The sequence below is a fragment of the Phoca vitulina genome, unplaced genomic scaffold, assembly GCF_004348235.1.
Source record: "Phoca vitulina isolate PV1807 unplaced genomic scaffold, GSC_HSeal_1.0 scaffold2, whole genome shotgun sequence".
NCBI classification, from domain to species: domain Eukaryota; kingdom Metazoa; phylum Chordata; class Mammalia; order Carnivora; family Phocidae; genus Phoca; species Phoca vitulina.
The window spans coordinates 59,371,017-59,398,845 of record NW_022589705.1 but is presented as its reverse complement, the minus strand read 5'-3'; the positions used below and the strand labels follow the sequence as shown (position 1 = coordinate 59,398,845).

Sequence of the window (27,829 nt, the reverse complement as noted above, 5' to 3'; positions counted from 1 at the left end):
TCCCCTCCCCAGTTAACAAGGGGCCCACTATGAGTCACCCTATTAGCATAACAGAGACACTCCTATAACTCAGAAAATTGCAAGGGTTTTAGAAGCTCTATGCTAGGAACCCAGGACAAAGATTAGACAAATTTTTTATTATACAGCATATGGTATTTTGGAGATTAGATTTTTAAAAAACTTCAATTTAAACAACTTATATTAAAGGTTGAAACTTCATAAAAGCCTGTCTTTTGGTTGTAAAAACAATATTTACATATTATTCTCTGACTTTTGGATCAGAATATTTTCAACAAAATTGTTATTGCTACCTCCTATTCTATAACTACTTATTTTGTACTTAGGCATTCCCAGTTCCAACAGGAATACAGTTTAGACGAAGTGATGACATCTCGAGAAGTTTTTGATTATTTGACTGTCTTACAATGTTGGTAAGAAAACCACATTTTAATATTTATTTATTCATTTATTTTTAAAAAAGATTTATTTATTTATTTGAGAGAGTGGGGGGATGGGAGATTGCAGAGAGAGAGAATCTTCAAGCAGGCTCCCTGCTGAGTGCGGAGCCCAGTGTGGGGCTGGATCCCACGACCCATGAAATCATGACCTGAGCTGAAACCAAGAGTCGGATGCTCAACTGACTGAGCCACCAAGGTGCCCCCACATTTTAATATTTAATAGAGAAAAATAATTGCTCCCTCCCCCCCCGCCTTAGGTAAACCTTAGGCTTTGTGTCTGGGTAAATCTGTATCTGTATCTGCTTCTGCAGCACTCCTGCTAATGTGTCCTCACTCTGGAGGGAGGACCTGTACTTCTTATTCATATCTAGAGACAGACTGTCTTTTCTCTTGGAAAATTCTGTATTTTATTTCCTTCTTTCATGAGTTCTACCTACTTTTTAAAAATTGTATTTTATTCATGTAAATGTGGCTTAGGAGGCCAGTGGAGTCCAGAGTTTCTCCCTTAAGCATTTTGTTTTCTCTGCTGTATGCTTCTACCTTAGGAAATGTTACTCAATTATAGTAACTAAGAGTAAATGTGAAACAAGAAAAATGAAAAACAAGAGAAAATAGCTCTAATAATGGTAATAGTTGCATCTTGAAAATTGCTCAACAATATCTTTCTCCTGGAAGATACTGGCTAGGATGCAAGTGAACAAACGGAGTCAGCTTTTATCTGTTGCAATATGAAGGTCTGCCCATTTATAAATCCAGCTGAACTCAGAGAAGGCTTTTTGTGTCTGCCACTTTCCTTTACAGCTTGCTATAAGGAAAAGAGCTATTTTGAGGAGATCACCAAAGTCTTAACTAAACCACTTTCTGGTTTGGACTTTCTGGTATCTGTATCCTATCTTTTCCCAGTTTTCAAAAGGATTCCATGACTGGTTATTTGGGAAACAGCAAAGCTGGAGCTAATTAGGCCTATAGTGGAATTTTTATTGTACTAGGATAGGAATAACCTGTGGACTCCTCGGAAGTCACTCTGAGATGCCTTATGCATCGGCAGAGGCTAATCCAGGGTTCTTTGCAATGAGAACTTTTTGGGAGAGACTCTTAGAGACCAAGCAGTGACTGATAGTATTTAAGTTCTGATAGAGGTTCAGTCCTCAAGTGGGAAGCATGTATAATTTTTAACTGTAGATTTCACAATGAAGACAGTGCAATGACTAACAAACATCCTCAGTTTTTCTTTCCACATAGAAAGAACTCCTAGTCTATAATCCTAGGATAGAGGTAGACTGGGTGTAAATAATTGTTTTTACCTCCTCTTAGTCCCACTTCAGATGGTGCTGCAGCGGCAATTTTGGCTAGTGAAATATTTGTACGGAAGTATGGCCTGGAATCCAAAGCTGTGGAAATTTTGGCACAAGAGATGGTAACTGATTTGCCAAGCTCATTTGAAGAGAAAAGCATTATTAAAATGGTATGTCTGAGATTCTTTTTTTAAAAATTAAGTTCAATTAGCCAACATATAGGGTATGTCTGAGATTCTATTTTATCTATCAATTGAGGGATTTCTGTTTAAAAATTTTAAGGTGACATCATGTTGTCATTCGCTCTAGAAGTTATTTACTTGAAAAAAAAATCAGTCCAGAAAATTTAGTATTATAACCCATCCTTAAGAATCTGTTAAGGGAAAAAAACTGATGAGAACATATGCTTCTTGTGATAGAGCCACGCATGCATTTTTAACTAACTAAACGTGCTATTTTGGTGGGCTTTTCTCTTTTTGAGTTGACTGGATATGCCCAGAGCTCCTTTCTTACACAGCTGAGGGAAAAACAAGGATATTTTCAGGGAACTTTCTTGACCCTTAGCACTTTAAAAATGCTGATTAAAGATTGAATAAATATGGAGGAAGTTAAAAAAATGAGAATTCAGACCTAGAGTTAGTTGAATATTTGAAGATACACACATACATATTAAAGAAATGCAAAGGTGCATATATATGCACATATATAATAATCAAAAGGTAATTAGAGTTTACAAAATGATATTGCAACAATGCTTTGAATTTGAAAATGTCTCTATAACTTGCCCAAGATCACAAAGCTGGGATGTGGCTGAGGTAGAACGTCTCAGGTTTTCTGAGTACAGTACATTTACACCACAATTTTATTCCTTGGAGAAAAGTTGACTTGTTATTATCTGAGGGCAAAGGGGTGTTAAGAGCAAGGATTTGGAAAAATGGTATCCTGTATGATTTTTTTAAATGAAGATTGTTTATTTTCATGTAGAAATTCCTCATAGTTTTTAGTGTATCTGAGTCATAATGATCTATTGATCTATCTCTTCCAATCTATTTACCACAACAACATACTGTGGTTTGATAAGAGTTTTTATAACTGCACAAGATATGGCCCGAGGAATTATAAGTCCTTTTTATATATCTTATTTAAAATTCTGTTCTTTATAGTACAGAATTTAATATGTACATTCTCCATTCTGAGTATTCTTTTATTTTGACTTTCTGTGTAATATAGAATCAACTGAGATTTCAATATGTGCATTCAATTTTCAGCTATTAAAGGTTATACATATTAATCTCTTATGAATCTTATATAAAAGTCCCAGTTTTGATGCCCTTAATTCATTTATATGTGGTTTTGGTTTTAGGTTGGCTTTGATATGAGTAAAGAAGCTGCCAGAAAGTGCTATGAGAAATCTGGCCTGAGACCAAATGATATTGATGTTATAGAACTTCATGATTGCTTTTCTGTCAATGAACTCCTTACTTATGAAGCCCTGGGACTCTGTCCAGAAGGTAATATCTTTGGTGAGATGCAGATTAACTTAGTAAATTTCACTGAGGAAATTTCATTTTTGCCATTAAAAAGAGGAATTCACTAATTGCTTTTACCTCCATGTTGGCTCTGCCGTACTGTGCAAAGTGAATGTAAGCTATCTTGATACTAGACTTTTTAGAACATGTAGTCTTGGACAATACCAACACTGAGATAACAGATTATACAAATAATTTGTATTATGTAAATCAGGGGTACTTATTATGAACCATTAAGTAAAAAAAAAAAAAGGATAAAAATTACATAGGTAATTCCAAATATTTCATATTGTGTTTGAATAAGTACTTGCAGAAAGGAAAATAGAAAAACTGGTTGTTGAGATCTGGAGGATTTTTTTTCTTTTCATTTCCAAAGTGGTTGTATTATTTTTCATTAATATCAGTAGTGTATGAGAGTTTTAGTTGCTTCACATCCTCACCAACAGTTTTAAACATTTCAGCCACTGAAAAGAGTATTGTGTGTCCTGCAGCAATCAGATAAGAAAAAGAAATAAAAGACATCCAGATTGGTAAGGAAGAAGTAAAATTGTCACTATTTGCAAATGACATGATACTATATATAGAATACTCTAAAGACCCCACTAAAGAAAAACTATTAGAACTGATAAATGAATTCAGGAAAGTTGCAGGATACAAAATTAATATACAGAAATCTGTTTCATTTCTATACCCTCATAATGAAGTAGCAGAAATAGAAATTAAGGAAACAATTCCATTTAAATTATACCAAAAAGAATAAAATACCTAGGAATAAATTTAACCAAGGAGATGAAAGTGTTTTATACTCTGAAAACTATAAGACATAGATGAAAGAAATTGAAGATGACACAAACAACCGAAGAGATATACCATGCTCATGGATTGGAAGAATTAATATTGTCAAAATATTCATACTACCTGAAGAAATCTGTAGATCCAATGCAATCCTTATCAAAATACCAATAGTGTTTTTCACAGAACTAGAACAGATATTCCTAAAATTTGTATAGAACCACAAAAGACTCCAAATAGCCAAAACAGTCTTGAGAAAGAAGAACAAAGCTGGAGGTATCACAGTCTCAGATTTCAAGATATACTACAAAGTTATAGTAATCAAAGCAGTATGGTATTGGCAGAAAAATAGGCATATAGATCACTGAACAAGAGAGCCCAGAAATAAACTCACACTTGTATGGTCAATTAATCTACAACATATAATGGGAAAAGACAGTTTCTTAGATAAGTAGTGCTGGGAAAACTGAACCACTGTCTTATACCATACAGAGAAATAAACTCAAAATGGATTAAAGACCTAAAGTTGAGACCTGAAACCATAAATCTTTTAAAAGAAAACAAAGGCAGTAATCTCTTGGACACATTAGCCTTAGCAATATTTTTATGGATATGTCTCCTCAGGGAAGAGAAACAAAAGCAACAATAAACTATTGAGACTACACCACAATTAAGCAAAGGGAACCATCAACAAAACAAAATGGCAACTTCTGGATGGGAGAAGATATTTGCAAATGATATATCTGATAAGGGGTTAAATATCCAAAATATATAAAGAACTTATACAACTCAACATCAAAACCCCCAAATAATCCAATTGAAAAATGAGCAGAGGACCTGAATAAACATTTTTCCAAAGAAAACATGCAGATGGCTAACAGATACATAAAAAGATGCTGAACATCAGTAATCATCAGGGAAATGTAAATTAAAATCACAATTAGTCAAAATAGCAAATATCAAAAAGATAAAAAATAAGTGTTGGCAAGGATGTAGAGAAAAGGGAACACTCATGCACTTTTGATAGGAATGTAAATTGGTACAATCACTGTGGAGACAGTATGGAAGTTCCTCAAAAAATTAAAAAATAGAAATATCATACAATCCAGTAATTCCACTACTAGATATTTATCCAAAGAAAGCAAAAACACTAATTTGAAAAGATATTTGCACCCCATGTTTATTGCAGTGTTAGTTACTACAGCCACAATATGGGAGCAGCCTGTGTCCATCAATAGATGACTGGATAAAGATGCAGGGGATGTGTGTGTGTGTGTGTGTGTGTGTGTGTGTGCACGCACGTGCGCGGGGGTGTGTGTGTGGGGAGGGGGTTTCTGTGTAAATAAACACAATGGAATATTACTCAGCCATAAAAAAAGAATGAGATCTTGCCATTTGTGACAACATGGATAGATGTAGAGGGTATTATGCTAAATGAAATAAGTCAGACAGAGAAAGTCTGTAGTTTTCTTCTTTCCCTGGTTTTGGTATTAAAGTTATGCTGGTCTCAGAAAACAAATTGAGCAGTGACCATTCATTCTGTATTTTCTGAAAAAGTTTGTGTAAGATTAGTGTTAGTTCTTCCTTGACTGTTTCATAGAATTTACCAGTATAATCAAGTGCTTTTCAGGTTTCTTTTTGGGAAAGTTTTTGATAAGTGAAAATTGGTTAATAGAGATGGGCCTATTCAGATTTTCTGTTTCTTCCAGGGTCTATCAATTTTTGTAAGTTATATTTTTAAAGAAATTTACCCATTTCATTGTGTCAAATTTATTGGCTGAAATTTGTGCAAAGTACTCTTTTATTATTCTTTTAATGTCTATAGGATCTATGGTGATAACTTCTTTTTTATTCCTTGTATTGGTGATTGGTGTTCTTTCTCCTTTTTTTTCTTGATCTGTCTAGCTAGATGTTTGTCAGTTTTGTTGAGCTTTAACAAGATTCAGCTTTGGCTTTGTTAATTTTCTTTATCGTCTATTTTTCCATTTCATTGATTTCTGCTCTTTTTTTTTTTCCTTCCTTTAACTTACTTTGGGTTTACTTTGGTTTTCTTCTTTTAAGTTTCTTGCAGGAGAACCTTAGGTCATTTATTTTAGATCTTTCTCCTTTTCTCATATAAGTATTTAAAGCTGTATGCTTTCCTCTAAGTAGTATTTTAGCTACCTTCCATAAAATTCAATATATTTCATCATTATTCAGCTCAAAATATACTTTTTAAAGATTTTATTTATCAGAGAAAGAGAGAGCACAAGCAGGGGGAGCGGCAGGCAGAGGGAGAAGCAGGCTCCCGCTGAGCAAGGAGCCCATCGTGAAACTCGATCCCAGGACCCTGGAATTATGACTCAGCCCAAGGCAGATGTTTAACCGACTGAGCCACCAGGCATCCCCAGTTCAAAACATTTTTAATGTTTCTTATAATTTTGTCTTTGACCTGTAAATTATTTAGAAGTGTGCTATTTAGGGACGCCTGGGTGGCTCAGTCGTTAAGCGTCTGCCTTCGGCTCAGGTCATGATCCCAGGGTGCTGGGATCGAGTCCCACATTGGGCTCCTTGCTCAGTGAGGAGCCTGCTTCTCTCTCTCCCTCTGCTGCTCCCCCTGCTTATGCTCTCTCTCTCTGACAAATAAATAAAAATCAAATGCATTTAAAAAAAAAAAAAGAAGAAGAAGTATGCTATTTAATATCCAGGTATTTGGAATTTTCCTGGATATCTTACTGTTATTGCTCTCTAATTTAATTCTGCTGTGGTCAGAGAATACACTTTGATTTTGATCCTTTCAGATTTACTGAATTTTATCTAATGGCTCAACATATGGTATATATTATTGGTGAATTTATCTATAAATATGCACTTGGAAAATAATGCAGATCCTGCAGTTATTAGATGTAGTGTTCTAAACATGTCAATTAAATTGAGATGATTGATAGGATTTTCAGATCTATGTCTCTAGTGATTTATTTGTTTTGCTCTATCAGTTACTGAGAGAGGAGTATTAAAATCTCTTCTATTAATTGTTGAATTGTCTCTTTCCCCTTTAGTTCTGTCAATTTTTGCTTCATTTATTTTGAGGCTTTGTTATAAAGCACAAGTGCATTTACAGTTGTATGTCTTCCATTTTTTCATTATGAAATATCTTACTTTATGTCTGGTTATATTCTTTGTTTAGAAGTCTCTTTTATCTGACTAAAATAGCCACTCCAGAGGCACCGGGGTGGCTTAGTCGGTTGAGGTCCAACTCTTGATTTCGGCTCAGGTCATGATCTCAGGCTCTGCACTGAGCGTGGAGCCTGCTTAAGATTCTCTCTCCCTTTTCCTCTACCCCTCCCCCACCCACTCTCTCTCTCTCTCTCTCTCTCTCTCTCTCTCTCAAAAAAAAATAAATAAATAAAATAGCCACTCCAGTATTCTTACGCTTACTATTTGCATGATATATTCTTTTCTACTCATTTGCTCTCAACTATTTATGTTATTTATCTGTTTGTATAAGGTGTATTTTTTATATGCAAAGTGTATTGTTTTTTATCCTTTGTCAATTTCTGCCTTTTAACTGGAGTGTTTAAACCTATGCTGTCTAATACAGTAGCTATTAACTAGATGTGATCATTGAATCCTTGAAATATGGCTAGTCCAAATTGAGATGTGTTGTGTGAAGTACACATTGGATTTTGAAGACTTAATATGAAAAATAGAATGTAAAGTATTTTATTAATAGTTTTTTCATGGGGCGCCTGGATGGCTCAGTTGTTAAGCGTCTGCCTTCTTCTGCCTTCTTCTGCCTTCTTCTTGAAACTTCTTGAACCCATCTGTAGTGAGTGAGTTTTTTATTTTAAATATTGCATTTTCAATTCTAAGATTTACATTTGGCTCATTTCACAGGTTCCATTTCTTTGCTGAGAACTCATATCTTTTTATTTTTACTGTGTTTTCCTTACCTCATAGTCCAAATAGTTATTTTTGTCTTCGTCTGATAATTCTATGATCTGGGGCTTCTCGGGTTTTGCATCTGTTGATTATTTTTTCCCTTGAGAGCTGGTCACACTTTCCTTTTCCTGGTTCTTTTCTGTATTAATTTTGGATTGTATTGGGGACAGGTGATTGTTACATTGTATAGATCCTCTAGAGAATGTTCATGTTTTTGTTTTAGCAAGCAGTCAACCCAGTTGTGTTCAGACACTTTCTGTCTTGCCTTCTGTGGGTCGCGGTTAAAGTCTCTGTTGAGTTCTCCAAGCCTTTGCTGTGCGGCTTTGGGTCTGTCCTATTCATGCTTAGCTGAAGAGTGAGCCTGAGATTTGTAAGTCCATACACAGAAATAAGGGATCCTCTTCTCTGGCTCTTTCCACTGTGAGCTTACTCTTACTCTCTGACCTGTATGGATTTCTTTTCCTGGTCTCTCTGGTTAGAAAGATGGGGTTTTTGTTAGACTTTTAGCTACCTGTGCTGCCCTGCTGCCAGTCTGCTCCAGGACTCTGCTTACCCTTGGAGCAAAGCTGTTAAGAGAGCCTAAAAAGAGAAAACTTGGAACTCATCCTTGTGTAGCGGCTTCTCCACGTTTTAACTCCCTCCATGATTCCCCTGCTTTTGTTTACTTTTCAGAGTCTTCAGATAGTTGTTTTTGTATTTATCCAGTGTTTTCAGTTGTAAACAGTAGGAGACACAGGCTATAGTGAATATATGCTGCCTTAGCAGAACTGGAACCCAATTTCAAGGTTTTAAATATGTATACATTTTGACATATAATGATGATTTGTAAAATTATATCCCAATCTTAAACCACTTCCCTGATCTCTAGACTCATATGTCCAGCTGCCTAATTTTCAGAGGTTTTTTAGATATCTCATGAGTATCTCAAACCTAAGTCCAAATTGAGTTTCTGATGTGACCCAAACTTCTTCCTTCCTCAGTCTTCCCCATCCTACAGTTGCTCCAGTTCCTCTCTTTCTCTGGCAGCTCTCATTGAATCCATCTCTAAGTCCTATTGGCTATCAACTCTACCTTCTAAATATATCCAGAATATAACTGTATCTTACCACTCTTTATCACTAATAGCCTAGTCCAGACCACCATTATTTCTCATTTACATTATTATAGTAGTCTCATAACTGGTCTGCTCCTACCAGGTCTCCTTACAGTCTATTCTCTATAATGAATCTTTAATGATCCTGTTAAAAGCATACAGCAGGGGCGCCTGGGTGGCTCAGATGGTTAAGCGTCTGCCTTCGGCTCAGGTCATGATCCCAGGGTCCTGGGATCGAGCCCTGCATCAGGCTCTCTGCTCAGCGGGAAGCCTGCTTCTCCCTCTCCCACTCCCCCTGCTTGTGTTCCTGCTCTCGCTAACTCTCTCTGTCAAATAGATAAATAAAATCTTAAAAAAAAAAAAAAAGCATACAGCAGATCAATGTCATTCCTCTGTTCATCTCATTCAGAAGTAAAAGCCAAATGTGATCTGTCCCCTTTAGTCCCCTTTCCCATCTCTCTGACTTCTACATCTCTGACTCTTTTTTTTTTTTTTTTTTTTTTTTAGTAAAGAAAAATGTAGGGACTAACACACCCTTTTAATATGTTTTTAAATATTTTTAAGGTTTAAAAAGTATTTAAAGTTTGTAATTCCTAGTAGGAAAACATTATCTGAATGAATACCCTAATGGCAAACCACTATAGAATGTTTCAGTTGCATGTGGGGCAGAGGGGTAGGGATTCTCTTCACAGCATCCCAGCTTTCTTCATGTACATCTCTGACTCTTTTACTTTGTGGCAGCTACATTGGCCTTGTTCAAACATTCTAGGCTTACTCCTAGCTCAGGGCCTTTCTTCAAATACCCATAGGATTTGCTTCTTTATTCCCTTTAGGTCTTTGACCAATTGTCACCTTCTCAGTGGAAGCCTTCTCCAATCACTTGGTTTAAAATGTGAACTCCTTACCTCTTTTTTTTTTTTTTAAGATTTTATTTATTTATTTGGCAGAGACACAGCGAGAGAGGGAACACAAACAGGGGTAGTGGGAGAGGGAGAAGCAGGCTTCCCGCTGAGCAGGGAGCCCGATGTGGGGCTTGATCCCAGGACCCTGGAATCATGACCTGAGCCAAAGGCAGATGCTTAACAACTGAGCCACCCAGGCGCCCCAACTCTGTCTTTTTTGTCCCAACACTTCCTCTACCCCCTTTCCTGCCTTTTTCCCCCCTATGGCACTTACCACCACTCTACTGTATATTTTATTTACATATTGTCTGTCTCTTCCTCACATCTCTTCTGACAATGAAGTAAATTCCATGAGAGCAGAGTTTTTGACACAGAATAGGCATAATAATTGCTTTCTATTTATTTTCTTATCTGTGGTACATAAGAGTGGTCATTATAGTACTTTTATCTCTGGATCACTTTTAGTTGATGAGCTCAAGACAACTTCCCAGTGGAATCTTCTGATATTTAATAGGATTGCATATATTATAGAAAAGAACATGCAGTGAATTATTGATTTCCTGGGGTTGATTTGTGTTCAGTGTGCTATTACTTGGTACAGTAACAATATTTAGGAGTTTTAAAAGCTGTGATGGCAGGTAGAATACCTGTTATGACCAGAGCCTTGTATCAGGTTCTATGTCAGAAACACACCAAAAAATAAAAGAATGCTGCAATAGATGGTTTTTAATCTACAACCTAGATTTAAAAGAAGTGTTAGTCATAGGGACGCCAGGCTGGCTCAGTCAGAGGAGCATGTGACTCTTGATCTTGGGGTTGTGAGTTCGAGCCCTACGTAGGGTGTGGAGGTTACTTAAAAATAAAATCTTAGGGGCACCTGGGTGGCTCAGTCATTAAGCGTCTGCCTTCGGCTCAGGTCGTGATCCCAGGGTCCCGGGATCGAGCCCCGCATGGGGCTCCCTGCTCAGCGGGAAGCCTGCTTCTCCCTCTCCCACTCCCCTTGCTTGTGTTTCCTCTCCCTCTGTGTCTCTCTCTATCAAATAAATAAAATCTTAAAAAAATAAAAGATTAAAAAAAATAAAATCTTTAAAAAAAAGAAGTATTAGTCATAAAAAATTCTGTGATTAGTGTGCTTCAGTTTACCAATGGAGAAACTCTTTGTTTTTGTTTGTTTGTTTTGTTTTTTAAAAGATTTTATTTATTTGACAGAGAGAGACACAGTGAGAGAGGGAACACAAGCAGGGGGAGTGGGAGAGGGAGAAGCAGGCTTCCTGCTGGGCAGGGAGCCCGATGCGGGGCTCCATCCCAGGACCCTGGGATCATGACCTGAGCCGAAGGCAGGCGCTTAACAACTGAGCCACCCAGACGCCCCAACTCTTTGGTTTTTAAAGGCAATAAAATATTTGGTTAAGAACACAGGCTATGGAGCCAGGCTATCTGATAATTAATCCTAGATCAATGCCCTGCTGTTGCCTTGGGCTGGTTACTTATCTATAAAATGAGAATGATACTACCTACTTCTCAGGGTTAAGAATTAAATTATGTAAATATATGGAAAATAATTAGAACAAGGCCTGACACAGAGTGAGTACTTTAAAGTTATTAGCCACCTCTAACAACACCACAACCACCTTTATCATCTTTCTTTGGAGATTCCACTTCATTATATGGATAGAAGAATATTTTATATAATGCATGCATTTTAATTTACTTTTTAACCACCTGGAAGAATCACCAGAGAATTGATAGGAATGTTGAAATCACCAAGCATGTAATTTTCATTTTCTTTTAAGCTTACATTTATGGTTTAACAATATTTTCAGCCACTTCCCTTCATTTCATGTCCCCTGCCCTTACCCCACCCCCTGCACCCTCCATTTACTAAGAATGTTTATATAACATATAACAGTGCAATTGAAAATGGAAATGGGGGCACCTGGGTGGTTCAGGTGGTTAAGCATCTGCTTTTGGCTCAGGTCATGATCCCAGGGTCCTGGGAATGAGGTGCCCCTCCCACCCCCCCGCCCCATATCCATAGGGCTCCCTGCTCAATGGGGAGTCTGCTTCTCCCTCTGCCTCTCTGCCCCTCCCCCCTGTGCTCTTTCTCTCTCAAGTAAATAAATAAAATCTTTTAAAAAAATGGAAATGAATATATTGGGCAATATTGTGGATTTTTAAAGCTGATATAATTATTTTAGTTATAGTATTGTATCCAGTTTCATTCTTTAGGTATCTGAATCTGTGTTATAGTTATAGCAATTTTGGAAGCCAGAGAATTCTTAGGAACTAATAAGAGCTCTGTTTCATGCATGAAACTTTCTGAAAATATAAACCTTTATTACTCAATGTTTTTTGTGTAACTTTTTTCTTTTTCAGAGAGAGAGCATGAGCAAGGGGGGAGGGGCTGGGGAAGAGGGAGAGAGAGAATCTTAAGCAGGTTCCATGCCCAGTGTGGAGCCTGATGCCGGCTCCATCTCACAACCCTGAGATCATGACATGAGCTGAAATCAAGAGTCAGCTGCTTAACCCACTGAGCCACCCAGGCACCCCTATTATGTAACTTTTAGAAGTGCTTATATCAATTTAATGTTTGAGCTGTTAAGAAATGTTTGCTATAAGAAAATCTTGGCTATATTGAAATTAAAAAACAAAACAAAACATATCATTTGGTCCCATGTGGTTTTTTTTTTTTAAGTAGGCTCCATGCCTAGTGTGGAGCCCAATGTGGGGCTTGAACTCACAACCCTGAGATCAAGACATGAGCTGAGATCAAGAGTCAGACACTTGGGGCGCCTGGGTGGCTCAGTTGGTTAAGCAACTGCCTTTGGCTCAGGTCATGATACTGGAGTCCCGGGATCGAGTCCCACATCAGGCTCTCTGCTCAGCAGGGAGTCTGCTTCTCCCTCTGACCCTCCCCCCTCTCATGTGCTCTCTCTCATTCTCTCTCTGAAATTTAAAATAAAAAAAAAGAGATGCTTAACTGAGCCACCCAGGCGCCCCTGGCCCAATGTTATTTTTAACCTTCATGAATATTATTTTTCCTTCTTTAGGACAAGGTGGAAGACTGGTTGATAGAGGAGATAATACTTATGGAGGAAAGTGGGTCATAAATCCTAGTGGCGGATTGATTTCAAAGGGACATCCACTGGGAGCTACAGGTAATACTACACACAGATTTCCTAATTTTTTGTTATCATTTTTGACATAAATATGAATGGTTTAGCCATTGATTTGAATGAAAGATTGTATTCTCTGAACCTGGTAGCCAGTGCTTTAAGTGATTGTTTAGTCATAGTATTTTTAATTTTCCTTTAAGTGTAGTGTACTTCAGTAATAACTGATGAGAATTTGAATTAGTTGAAACTCTAAATTCAACAGTATGTATATTTTTATGTTATTTTTTTAAATTTTTTTATTGTTATGTTAATCCCCATACATTACATCATTAGTTTTAGATATAGTGTTCCATGATTCATTGTTTGTGCATAACACCCAGTGCTCCATGCAGAACGTGCCCTCCTCAATACCCATCACCAGGCTAACCCATCCTCCCACCCCCCTCCCCTCTAGAACCCTCAGTTTGTTTTTCAGAGTCCATCGTCTCTCATGGTTCTTCTCCCCCTCCGATTTCCCCCCCTTCATTCTTCCCCTCCTGCTACATTCTTCTTCTTCTTTTTTTCTTTCTTAACATATATTGCATTATTTGTTTCAGAGGTACAGATCTGAGATTCAACAGTCTTGCACAATTCACAGCGCTTACCAGAACACATACCCTCCCCAGTGTCCATCACCCAGTCACCCCATCCCTCCCACCCCACCCCCCACTCCAGCAACCCTCAGTTTGTTTCCTGAGATTAAGAATTCCTCATATCAGTGAGGTCATATGATACATGTCTTTCTCTGTTTGACTTATTTCGCTCAGCATAATACCCTCCAGTTCCATCCACGTCGTTGCAAATGGCAAGATCTCATTCCTTTTGATGGCCGCATAATATTCCATTGTATATATATACCACATCTTCTTTAGTATGTATATTTTTAAAGTTTTATTATTTTCAAATAGGTATACAATTTAACTTAAAATGTTTCCAAATAGAGATCTTGCTAGACCTGCTGGATAAGAATAATTTGAAATGAGCACATTATTTGTATATAGTTGTGTATGTCGTTGATGTTACATGGAAATTTTTTTTCTCTTGAGAGAGCTGGACTAAAAGTTATGAAATAAGAATTTTAGGGGCGCCTGGGTGGCTCAGTCATTAAGCGTCTGCCTTCAGCTCAGGTCGTGGTCCCAGGGTCCTGGGATCGAGTCCTGCATCGGGCTCTTTGCTCAGCGGGAAGCCTGCTTCTCCCTCTCCTTGTTGCTCCCCCTGCTTGTGTTCCTTCTCTCACTGTGTCTCTCTCTGTCAGATAAATAAATAAAATCTTTAAAAAAAAAAGAAGAAGAATTTTACTGTGGCTCTACTGCTGACTGGCCATTGACTGTTTTGATTAATTAGTCAATTAATCACTTTAACTTTTAGTTTCCTTAATTGTAAAATGAAATTGTACAAAGAAGTTTATAAAATAACTTAGCACTAAAATCTGGGATTTATTGTTACGAAGATAGGTGAGCTTTGTATTTTTTTCATATTGTCTTATATATTAATTAATAAAAAAATTTTTTTTTTAAAGATTTTAGGGGCGCCTGGGTGGCTCAGACGGTTAAGCGTCTGCCTTCGGCTCAGGTCATGATCCCAGGGTCCTGGGATCGAGCCCCGCATCGGGCTCCCTGCTCAGCAGGAAGCCTGCTTCTCCCTCTCCCACTTCCCCTGCTTGTGTTCCCTCTCTCGTTGTGTGTCCTCTCTGTCAAATAAATAAATAAAATCTTAAAAAAAAAAAAAAAGATTTTATTTGAGAGAGCGAGAGATCAGGAAAGAGAGAGAGTGAGAGTTCGGGAGAGAGAGAGAAGGCTTGAGCAGGGGGAGGGGCAGAGGGAGAAGCAGATGCCCTGCTGAGCAGGGAGCCCAATGTGGGACTCAATCCCAGCACCCTGGGATCATGACCTGAGCCAAAGGCAGATGCTTAATCAACAGAGCCACCCAGGCGCCCTAATTAATTAAAATTTTTATAAATTATTGTAAATTCCAAAATAAAGAAGTTAGAATGAACAGTGTATTCATTACAGCAATTAACTTTGGTTTGTTTCTGTTTATGACTGTAATTTAGTAAGTTTATAACCTGGTAGAGAAAATAGATGTACGTAGATAAAGAGTAAGAGGTAGGTAGACAGGTATGCACACATAGATAGTTGCAGTATAATGTGCTACCTTGCTATTTATTTTGTCTTGTTTGTTCTTTGGGTCTTTTCTCTTTTTCATACTATCTTTTTATTAATTGGGTATTTTATAGTATTTTATTTTCTCTCTTCTGTTGAATTATTTCTTTTTCTTATTTTTTAGTGGTTGCTCTAGGATGTACAACATGCATCTTTAAATTAACCACAGTCTACCTTCAATTAATGTTATGCTATTTCACATGTGATGTAAGGGCTTTATATCCATGCACTTCTGAATATATTGTAAACCCCACAGTATACTATTGTTATTATTTCTCTAAACAATCTAATATATTTCAAAGTAATCTGAAAATGAGGGGAATGAGAGTGATATCATTGGGAGTGATGGAATAACAACACCTGACAAATATTCTCCTTTATAAAAGTTCCAAGAACACTTGTAAAAATTGTCAAGATCAAGTTTTTACAGAACTTTGGAAATTAACCAAAGACTTAACAACAATCTGGGGGCACATTTTTAAAAACAAACAGGTGAATCTCCATAAGAATACTAAGCTTTATGGCATTTTGACTTGCTCTAATACCACTCCCCCTTTCCCCAGCTCCATGGTAGACTTGAAAACAAGAGCCTGCAATCCTCCTAGCCAGCACTGGAGGAGTCAGAATGGAATTGGAGCTCTTTCAAAGCCCCATTCTCAGAGAATTGTCATTATTTGATCTCTCTGGCAGTTCCCTGGTGAACCATTCTTAAAAGGCTTGTCTTTATGTAACCTGACAGAGAACTTGCGCCAGTGCAAACAGTATTTTCTCAGAGTCATTTGCTGAGAACAAGTAGCAAAAACTGGCTTAACAACATAGCTCCCTGAGGTGCTGATAACAATTGGGGCAAACAGCCCAACCAAAAAACTTAAAAGAAAAAGCTGAGGAATGAAATGTCTATAGGGGTCTTTGAAAAGATCTGACATATCCCTGGGAATCTAGAACACCAAGTATATACATAAGGCTGTGTGTATGTTCGAGGCTGTCTGCATGTTCAGAAAAGACCTGAGAAGGTCCTAACCTTTATCTCTGGCTAACCTTGGGGCTCTGTGCAAGCAGGAAGTAGAGGCTAAGGTGAAGTTGTAAACTGCCTAGCTGAGAGCCCCAACACACACACACAGCCTCAGCAAAGACTGAGAGACTTACTGTTCCAGACATTTAAGAAAATCTCTGTCCAGCCATTAGCTAACCACTAAGCTAACCAAGAAGAAAATTTAGTGATCAATTGTGACAAAGAATACAGACTTTACAGAATTAGTTTGGAAATGTCACTAGGTCAACAACAACAACAAACTCTGGGAAAGGGGAAGAATCTGATTTCTAGAGTTGCCACATTATATTATTTAAAATACCTAGTTTTCAAAAAAAAACTATGAGCCATGCAAAGAAACAAGAAAGTATGGCCCATACACAGGGGGAGGAAAGTAGTCAATAGAAATTGAGGTAGCTCAGACATTGGATTTACTAGACAAAGACAATCATCTACTTAAGTATGTTCAAAGAATTAAAGGAAACTATAAAGAACTAAAGGAAAATATCACAATATATTACCAAATAGAGAATATCAGTTACTAGGTAGAAATGATAGAAAAGAACCAAAAAAATTCTGGCATTGAGAATTATAGTAACTGGAATGAAAAATGCACTAGAGGGGCTCAACACCAAATTTGAGCAGGCAGAAGAAAAAATCAGTAAATTTAAAGGTAGGTCAGTTGAAATTATCCAGGCTGAGGAACAGAAGGAAAAAAAAAAAAAAAGAATGAAGAAAAATGAACAGAGCCTCAGAGACCTGTCGGACCCCAGCAACTCTAACAACATGCACATAATAATGGCTCCAGAAGGAGAGGAATGAAAGGACAGAGAGAATATTTGAAGAAATAATGACTGATAACTCCCCAAACTTGAGGAAAAAAACTTTTATATGCATGTCCAAGAAGTTAAACAAACTTCAAGTAGGAATATCTCAAAGGGGTTTATACTTAGACACATCATAATCAAACTGTTGGGAGCAAAATGCAGAATATTGAAAACAACAACAGAGAAGATTCATCCTGTAGAAGCATTACTCAGTAAGGCTTAACAGCTGATTTCTTTTCAGAAACCATTGAGGCAGTGTGATGAAAGAAAGTGCTAAGCAAGAATTCTATGTTCAGTGAAACACCCTTTAAAAATGAAGGAGAGGGCGCCTGGGTGGCTCAGTTGGTTAAGTGACTGCATTCGGCTCAGGTCATGATCCTGGAGTCCCGGGATCGGATCCCGCATCGGGCTCCCTGCTCGGTGGGGAGTCTGCTTCTCCCTCTCACCCTCCTCCCTCTCATGCTCTCTTTCTCTTCATTCTCTCTCTCTCAAATAAATAAATAAAAATCTTAAAAAATAAAAAATAAGAGTGCCTGGTGGCTCAGTCATTAAGCATCTGCCTTCGGCTCAGGTCATGGTCCCGGGGTCCTGGGATCGAGCCCCGCATGGGGCTCCCTGCTCAGCGGGAAGCCTGCTTCTCCCTCTCCCACTCTCCCTGCTTGTGTTCCCTCTCTCACTGCTCTCTCTCTCTCAAATAAATAAATAAAATCTCTAAAAAATAAAAATAAAAAATAAAATAAAAAATAAAAATGAAGGAGAGGGGCACCTGGGTTGCTCGGTCATTAAGTGTCTGCCTTCGGCTCGGGTCATGATCCCAGGGTCCTGGGATTGAGCCCCGCATCGGGCTCCCTGCTCAGCGGGAAGCCTGCTTCTCCCTCTCCCACTCCCCCTGCTTGTGTTCCCTCTCTAGCTGTGTTTCTCTCTGTCAAATAAATAAATAAAAACCTTTAAAAAAAAAAATGAAGGAGAAATGAAGACATTCCCAGATAAAAATTGAGAGAATTTACCTATACGAAATACTTTATAAAGAGAGTCATTCAAACTGAAATGAAAGAGCTCTAGACAGTGGAATAAAGGGCATATGAAGAAATAAAGAGCATTAATAAATGTAACTACTTTGGTAAATATAAAGAACAATATAAATGCATTTTTCTTTGTCATGTTTCTCCCCTCCTATCCAACTGCGTGAAGCAATAATCTGAGTCAATAGGTATACAATGCATAAAGATATAATTTGTATGACAGTAACAACACAAAGGAGTGTAGAGGGGAAAAAGCTAATCTTTTTTTGTATACTATTGAAATTAAGTTAGTATTAATCCAAACTAGGTTGCTATAAATTGTTAATTGTAATCCCTAGAGCAACCACTAAAAAATAACTTTAAAATATAAAGATATATAGTGAAAAAATATATAGTAAAATGACAAAGAATGAAAATGGTACACTAGAAAATACACACAAGAAGTAAATAATGGAGAAATAGAGGGGTTAAAAAACACTACATCAAAAACTAATGATGTACTGTATGGTGACTAACATAACATAATAAAAATAAATAAAATAAAATATGCAAAGAACTCTTAAAACTAAACAATAAGAAAATGAACAGTATGGTTAAAAATTGGTCAAAAGACCCAGACAACTCACCAAAGATGATGATATACAATGGCAAATGTGCATATGGAAAGATCTTCAACATCATATGTCATTAAGAAATTGCAAATTAAAACCACAGGATACCTCTACATATATATTAGAATCTCCAAAATCCAAAATGGTGACAATACCAAATGTTGGCAAGTTTTTGCAAAGTGAAACATGATGAGCACTGGCTAATGTATAGAATTGCTGAATCACTATATTGTACACCTGAAACTAATATAACACTGTATGTTAATTATACTGGAATTAAAATTTAAAAACTTAATAAAAAAGAAATGAATCATCCCCTTACCATACAATTCAGTGAGCTCAGCTGATTTAAAAACCAGTGGGCTCAGCTCTGGGAGAGCTGGGCAAGTTATAGGAAACTGTGTCCCAGCCCTTAAAGATATAGCACAACATATAGCCCCGTGGAGATACAGTATAAAAGCAGCAGTTTGAAAAACACCTGGGGTATACAGGAGGGAGATTTGTTTACTAATTTCAGAGCGTGTGCTAAAGGGTCAGTGTTCTTTGGGAGACTTCTCTAGAACAAAAGAGTTGGCAGGTGGCATTTCCCTCCCCTGCTCCCTGCCCCCATCAAGCCTTGACACGTGGACACCTGTGGGACCAAGCGCACTGCCAACACTCTCCACCTAGCTTGCTAACAGTAGACCTAGTCCCCACAGATCTGTCCCCTCCAACCTGGAGGAGATGTAGCTGACTTTCCTAACATATAGACACAGACACAGAGTTAAACAAAATAAGGAGACAGAGGAATATGTCCCAAATGAAAGAACAAGACAAAATCAGAGCAAGAGAGCTAAACAAAACAGAGATAACTAATATGCCTGATAGAGATTTAAAAGTAATGGTCATAAAAATACTCACTGGACTTGAGAAAAGAGTGGAAGACTTCAGTGAGACCCTCAACAGACATAAAAAAACATAAAAAAGAACCAATCAGAGCTAAAGAACTCAAAAGCTGAAATTAAAAATACACTAGATGGGGGGGCACCTGGGTGGCTCAGTCGTTAAGCGTCTGCCTTCGGCTCAGGTCATGATCCCAGGGTCCTGGGATCGAGTCCCGCATCAGGCTCCCTGCTCTGCGGAAGCCTGCTTCTCCCTCTCCCACTCCCCCTGCTTGTGTTCCTGCTCTTGCTATGTCTCTCTCTGTCAAAAAAATAAAATAAAAAAAAAATCTTAAAAAAAAAAAAATACACTAGATGGAATAAATAGATTAAGATTTATTTATTTAAGGGAAGGAGAGAGAGCTCAGGGGGTGGGGAGGGGCAGGGTGAGAGTGAGAGAGAGTCTTTTAAGCAGACTCCATGCTGAGCGCAAAGCCTGAGATGGGGCTTGATCTCACAACCCTGAGATCACGACCTGAGCCGAAACCGAGAATTGGACCCTTAACCAACTGTATCACTCAGGTGCCCTGAGAATAAACTTACCTTAATGAGCACTGAGTAATGTGTAGAATTGTTGAATCACTGTATTGTACACCTCTAACTAATATAACACTATATGTTAACTATACTGGAATTAAAATTTACAAAAAGACCAAAAAAAAAGAGTTGCAGTTTACATTAGAGACAGTGATTTAAGTTTTTTCAGACAGGTTCCTCACTCTCATATAAAAAACTTCTTTTCATCAGGAGATGAATATGGCATTTCAGGTTGTTTTTATTGACACATAACTTTTTTCTCCTCTGAAGGAACATATTTTTATTATAATTAACTTGTTTGCCATTCTGAGATATTTTTGTTCTGCCATTCACTGAAACATTCAGAAATCATGCTTTGTAGTAACAATACGATTTTTCATATCCATATTCTTTCTTAAAATTGAGGTGTAATTTTCACATAATAAAATACACAGTTCTCACAAAACACAATTGTTTATAGCAGCATTATTTATAATAGCCAAAAAGGTGAAAACAACTGAGATGTCTGTCATCAGGCAATATACATGTGGTATATTCATACAATGGAATATTCTTAGGCCATAAAAGAAATGAAGTACTGACAGATGCTACAACATAGATGAACCTTGACTTCCCTCAGACATCTTCCCCATTCTCCAAACCTTTCTCCCTCAGGCAGGCTAAGACTGATCCAAATTTTTCTTGTATCAGTAGCTCATCCTTTGTTATTGCTAAATAGTATTCCTTATACCACTTTGTTTATCCATTCTCCTGTTGATGGACATTTGAGGTCCTTCTTGTTTGAGGCCATTATGAATAAGGATGCTATGAACCTTTTTGTACAAGTCTATTTGTGGACATACCTTTTGCATTTCTCTTGGGTTAATAACTCAGCAAAATGGCTCAATCGGAGGGCAGATATATGTTTAACTTTATAAGAAGCTGCCAAATAGTTCTCCAAAGGTTTGTCATATGGTTTTTAATATTATAGCAGGATGACAAATTTTAACATTTAACATGTCTTTCTCTTCCTTCTTACTCTTAGTTCTATTCCTCAGAGTCAACCTCTTTTACTATTACTATTACTATACAACCTTTTGTGTTTTTTTTTTTTAAGATTTTATTTATTTGACAGAGAGAGAGAGACAGTGAGAGAGTGAACACAAGCAGGGGGAGTGGGAGAGGGAGAAGCAGGCTCTCCACCAAGCAGGGAGCCCAATGCGGGGCTTGATCCCAGGACCCTGGGATCATGACGTGAGCCAAAGGCAGACGCCTAACGACTGAGCCACCCAGGCGCCCCTATATACAACTTTTCTATATGTATGTGTCATATATGTATATTTACCACATTGTAGACAGCTTTCTTTACTTACATCTTAAAAATCTTTTTATATTATCACTTAGAGATATTGTTTATTCTTTTTTAATGCCTGCACAGTATTCTCATTATAGGAAATTTACCTAACCATACCTAGCAGACATATATGTGGTATCAATTTTGCTATTATAAACAACGCTGCAATAAGCATCCTCGTGTCTTTGCATACTTTTGCGTGTATACTCAAGATAAGTTCAAAACAATGGACTTACTATGTCAAAGGATAGTATATCTTTAAAAACTGGTAGACATTGCCAAATTTTTTTCAAAAAAGACAATGTATATTCCCAACAATAGAGTATGACAGTACTTTTTAAAAATAATATATTTTATTAGTCAAATTAGTAAGGTTTTGTTTTTTTTTTAGATTTTATTTGTTTATTTGAGAGAGAGAGAGAGAGCTTGAGCATGAGCAGGGGGAGGGGCAAAAGGAGAGGGAGAAGCAGACACCCCGCTGAGCAGGAAGCCTAATGAAGGGCTCCATCCCAGGACCCTGAGATTGTGATCTGGGCTGAAGGCAGACAGTTAACTGACTGAGCCACTCAGGCACCCCAAGAGTACTTCTCTTTTAATAATCTTGTCAACATTAGATTCTTTTTTTTTTTTTTTTTTTTAAAGATTTTATTTATTTATTTGAGAGAGAGAATGAGAGGCAGAGAGCATGAGAGGGAGGAGGGTCAGAGGGAGAAGCAGACTCCCTGCCGAGCAGGGAGCCCGATGCGGGACTCGATCCCGGGACTCCAGGATCATGACCTGAGCCGAAGGCAGTCGCTTAACCAACTGAGCCACCCAGGCGCCCAACATTAGATTCTTTTATCAAATGTAAACAATTTTGTCAGTCTTGGCCAGGTCGTCTACTTCTTCCCCCTGGCCTGAAAGGCTAACCTAAAACACCACAGGAAGATAGAATTTACTCAACTTTTAAATACTTCAAAGAATGTCACACCTTCTGTAGTATCCTTTGAAAACACTTTCCAGTATTTTATTTATTTATATATTTTTGTTGTTGTTTTTTAAGTAGGCTACATGCCCAGCATGGACCCCAGTATGGGGCTTGAACTCACAACCCTGAGATCAAGACCTGAGCTAAGATCAGGAGTCTGATGCTCAACCAACGGAGCCACCCAGGCACCCTTTCCAGTATTTTAGTCTACACTGTTGGTAACATTTTCCTGTTATCATCAGTCATTAGGGATTATGTTTAATGGTGGGGTAGCATTTTGGGGGAAAAATTTACGGATCTTGCTGATTTGATTAGTAGCCTGAATAGGGATGAGGAATTATTGAATTGTAAATGTTTACTTGCTACATATTGAGGATTTGGATATACTTCAAATAAATCTGACACATGGCCATTAGCTGTAGTCCAAGAAAGAATTCAGACTCCTGGAAAATATATTAGAATGACAGCTCTGAGTGGTTTAAATATTTTTCCCTGGTTACTTGGATAACAAATTGCAATAGGATTCTAAGAAAATCAGAAAATGGTCAAGTGCTTCCAAAACATACTAACTTATGATGGGGTGGGGACAGTGTAAGGTTCTCTTCTACAAACGGTGTTAGTTTAATTGTAAGATATTGCTACTTTGGTGTGAACTCAGTATTGGGAAATTAGCTTTAAAATTAAAGCTTCATGATATGGTTTCCAATTTTAACTTGTCCAGATCTGGATAAAAAAAATCTTCTAGTTGCCGTAACAGTACCTATAATAGAAAAAAAAAAAGATAGATTTAAGTATTTGAAGTGAATATTTTGTTAATTGTTGGTTTAAAATCATGAATTCCTTTTAGATTTTTCTTTCTTTTTTAAAATTTATTTGAGAGAGAGAGAGCGGGGGAGGGGGTGTAGGGGGGGACAGAGGGAGGAGAGGGAGAGAGAGTCTCAAACAGGCTCTGCACTCAGTGTGGACCCTGATGCAGGGCTTGATCTCATAACCCTGAGATCACGACCTGAGCTGAAACCAAGAGTCGGATGCTTAACCGACTGTGCCACCCAGGCGCCTCCCTTTTAGATTTTTCAATTAGGAAAATCACATTAAAACTTAGATTTTTTAATTGTTAGCATCCATATAATAGTTTCATATTTTATTTCAATTTTTAATGTGCTTTCGTATATATTGCATTAATGCTTACTGAACTGTTGTTTAAAATGAATAAATAAAATTTGACTTTATCTTATTATTAGCTATCTCTGATTTTTGAAAATGCATATTAATGTTTTTTGATTGGCTGAAAGGCCACGAAAGTGATTTGAGATACAGCTCCTTACAAGGGATTGTTGTTTTGAAGCTGGACGATGGTTATTTAGTTTGGCCTTTTGTGCCAATTAAGCCTGGCATTTAGTGCCTTTCCAGTATGGCTTCAACCTAGTTTTAGATCCTGATCTTTCATTTTTCAGTCCATGAAAGTTCAGCAAATGCTTATTGTGTGCCCACTTTATCATTAGGTGATCTAAGTAATTGGTTCTCTTTTTTATTTTTAATTTATTTTTAAAAAAGATTTTATTTATTTATTTGAGAGAGAGAAAGCACAAGCCGGGAGGGGGCGGGCAGAGGGAGAAGCAGACTCCTCACTGAGCAGGGAGCCTGATGCGGGGCTCAATCACAGGACCCTGGGATCATGACCTAAGCTGAAGGCAGATGCTTAACCAACTGAGCCCCCCAAGCGCCTGTGTAATTGGTTCTCAAATATAGTGTCTAATGATGTACTGATTCAGAATCTCCTATAGCTTTTATTTAAAAAAATATATATTTTATTTATATGCCAGAGAGAGAGAGCGTGCACAAGCAGGGAGAGTGGTAGGCAGAGGGAAAAGCAGGCTCCCTGCTGAGCAAGCAGCCCAATGCAGGACTCGATCCCAGGACCCTGGGAGTATGACCTGAGCCGAAGGCAGATGCTTAACTGACTGAGCCACCCAGGCGTACAAGAGGCAGATAATGTGATAATGCAAATAGTTATTATGCAAGGCAGAATGCACAAATTCAGGCAAAGTATAAACCAGAACTATGAGGAGAAGAAAAAGGGAAAGAAAAGTGGCGGGGTGAAGATTTACTAATTGCCTACCACCGGCCAGGTTTTGTGCTAGCATTTATATCTAGCTGGGTTTTGGGTGAAACCAAAATGTTTAAATGTTTAAATTAAAATGGACTGTTTCCTTCCCAGACAACTTTAGTTCCTTGTCACTGCTGCAGACTCTATCTTTGATATTTTCTGAATAACAACAACAGCAAATATTTACACAGTGCTAAGTGCTGGGCACTGTTCTAAGTATTCTTCATTTAATTCTCATGTCTATTTTTGTATTTTATAAAAGTGGAAAATAAAAGCACAGAGTAACTTGCCCAAAGTCACCAAACTAGTGGCAAAGCTAGGATTCAAACCTAGGCAATGTATTTCTAGAGTCCAAGCTCTTAACCACTATACTCACTAAAATGATTTTTTCTCGGGGCGCCCGAGCCCCGCATCAGGCTCCCTGCTCGTCAGGAAGCCTGCTTCTCCCTCTCCCCCTGCTTGTGTTCCCTCTCTCGCCGTGTCTCTGTCTGTCAAATAAATAAATAAAATCTTAAAAAATAAATAAATAAATAAAATGCTTTTTTCTCAGGAGAAATGCCCATCTTCAAGGTCCATCTCAAGTGTTATCTGCCTTATGAAGCTTTCCCTAATTTCTTCATCCTTTCCATAGACTGAATTATTCTTTCCCTTTTCTGAACTCGTTATACTTTCAATCAGTACTTCTTTTTTGACATTTATACTTATAGTATATATTGTAATTATTTGTGGCTTAAAAAGAAAAAATATCTGCATTTGACTAAAGTGCCTGTAAAGGCAGAATCCGTATTTCCTTAGTCTCTGTACCCTGAACAGTGCTCAGTACAAGAATCTGCACATATAAAGGGGATGGCTGAATAAAATTTTGTTCCTTTAACATCTGAAAAGTGGTATGGGGCAGAGGGGATAAACTTGTCTAGTGTGGGAAGAATTAGGAAAAATTCATGGGAAGCTAGATTTGGGGCTGATACAGAAAATTAACTGTCGAACATGGCTTCTCAGAAGTGTAGTAGGTTGCTTCCTGATAGCGTGCGTTGCCTGTCACAGAGGCTGTGTATGAAAAATACAAGTTAACAACCCGATGGCAGTGTTGTGAGGGCAATTGCCCATTTGTTGGGGCCTGAGATTCGATGAACTCTTCGATCCTTTCTAATTCAAAGATGTTCTGATCCCGCAAGGTGATATAATTATTTCTCCTACTGAATTCACATTGTTCTTGATGTTTTTAATGGTACACATATTATTCTATCATGTGATTTTTGTTTACATGTTTTAATACCTTTTTAGGTATTATAAAGTTAGGTTGTAAAGATTTGGGTGAAAATGAAATGAGAGTAGATGGAATCTGAGCCGGGAGACCTAGCATATTCAAACTATGGCTTGCCCCTTCTACTCTGTAAAAGGTCACTGAAAGAAATACATCCTAGGATGATGACTGGCAAGACCTAAATCTAATACTGACTCTAAAAAGTCAGTAAGTCAGTAAAGCCTAAATAGCTTTTTGTTGTGTTTTTGTTGTTTTGTTTTGTTGGTGCAAAATGGTGGTTTTATTAAAGCATGGGGGTAGGACCCGTGGGCAGAAAGAGCAGCTGCCCTAAATAGCTTTTTACCAAAGCATCTATTTTAGCCTCTCGTCATGTCCTATAGGCCACCTATCCTCATTCCCATTGCCCAGAATTTTGCATTTTTGCCACTGTGATTGAGGAAAGTTAAGTTTTATCATTAGATTCTAATGAATACTCTCCAGTGCCAGGGGAAATGGAACCCAAGTGAGAGTGTTTACTCTTGATACCTGTTGGCAGGTAGAGATAGCTAGGACCAGCTCCTGGCTTTTATTGCACTTGCTAAGTAAAAGTAACGGAGAAGGAAGATCATGCCTATATATCTCATATTTTATTTTATTATCTTAATGGCTTTATTGAGGTAAAATCAACATATAATCAACTGATTTTAAAATGTAAAGTTTAATAAGTTCTGACATACATGTATATATATCTGTGAAACCATCACCATACTCGATAGTAAACATATCCATGAACCAGAAGTTTCTTCATATATACTTCTCTGTAATCCCTCCCTCTCATTGCTCCTCACCCCTCATCCCAAAGCAGCCACTGATCTTGCTTTCTGTCACTGTAGATTAATTTGCATTTTCTAGGATTTTATAAAATGGAACCCCATAGTATGTATTCTCTGTTCTTGTCTGCCTGAGATTTATTTATTTTTGCGTGAATCAATAGGTCATTCCTTTATATTACTGAGTAGTAGTTCATTGTATGGATATATCACAATTTATTGTTGATGGGTATTTGGGTTGTTTATAGTTTTTGGCTACTATAAATAAAGCTACTATGAACTGTGAACATTCATGTATAAATCTTTGTATGAACATTTGATGTCTCTTGAGTAAACAGCTAGGAGTGGAATGACTGGATCATACACTAGGTATGTGTTTAACTTTTTTTTTTTTAAGTTTTTATTTAAATTCTGGTTAGTTACCATACATGTAATACAATTTAGTGATTCAACACTTCCATACAACATCTGGTGGTCATGAGGATAAGTGCACTCCTTAATCCCCATCACCTATTTAACCCATTTCCCCCCACCCACCTCCCTTCTGATAACCATCAGTGTGTTCTCTATAGTTAAGAGTCTGTTTTTTGGTTTGCCTCTCTCTTTTTTTCCCCCTATGATCATTTGTTTTGTTTCTTAAATTCTACATATGAGTGAAATCATATGGTATTTGTCTTTCTCTGACTTATTTCACTTAGCATAATACTCTCTAGCTCCAGCCACGTCATTGCAAATGGCAAGATTTAATTCTTTTTGATGGCCAAGTAATATTCCATTGTGTGTGTATGTATACACACATACACACACACACATATATACATATACACACCATATATATATATATATATATATATATATATATATATATATTATACACACACACACACACACACCACATCTTCTTTATCCATTTATCAGTCAGTGGTCATTTGGGCTCTTTCCATAATTTGGCTTTTGAGTGGTCATACTGTTTTACATTCCCACTAGCGGTGTGTGAGAGTTCTTGTTCCTCCACATCTTCATCAGCACTTGGTATGGTCAGTCTTTAATTTTAGACATTCTAACCAGTGTGGAGTGGCATCTCCTTGTGGTTTT

At 37.5% G+C, this 27,829-nt stretch overlaps 1 protein-coding gene across 1 annotated transcript in view; it reads left to right on the top strand.

Moving 5' to 3' along the window:
* The window catches only part of SCP2 (sterol carrier protein 2), a 113,483-nt gene that overhangs the window by 50,295 nt on the left and 35,359 nt on the right, over positions 1-27,829 (top strand). The window contains exons 8-11 of the mRNA XM_032428746.1: positions 345-431; positions 1,773-1,923; positions 3,117-3,264; positions 13,041-13,148. Coding sequence (XP_032284637.1) covers positions 345-431; positions 1,773-1,923; positions 3,117-3,264; positions 13,041-13,148 — 494 coding nt within the window. The remainder of the gene's footprint in view (positions 1-344; positions 432-1,772; positions 1,924-3,116; positions 3,265-13,040; positions 13,149-27,829) is intronic.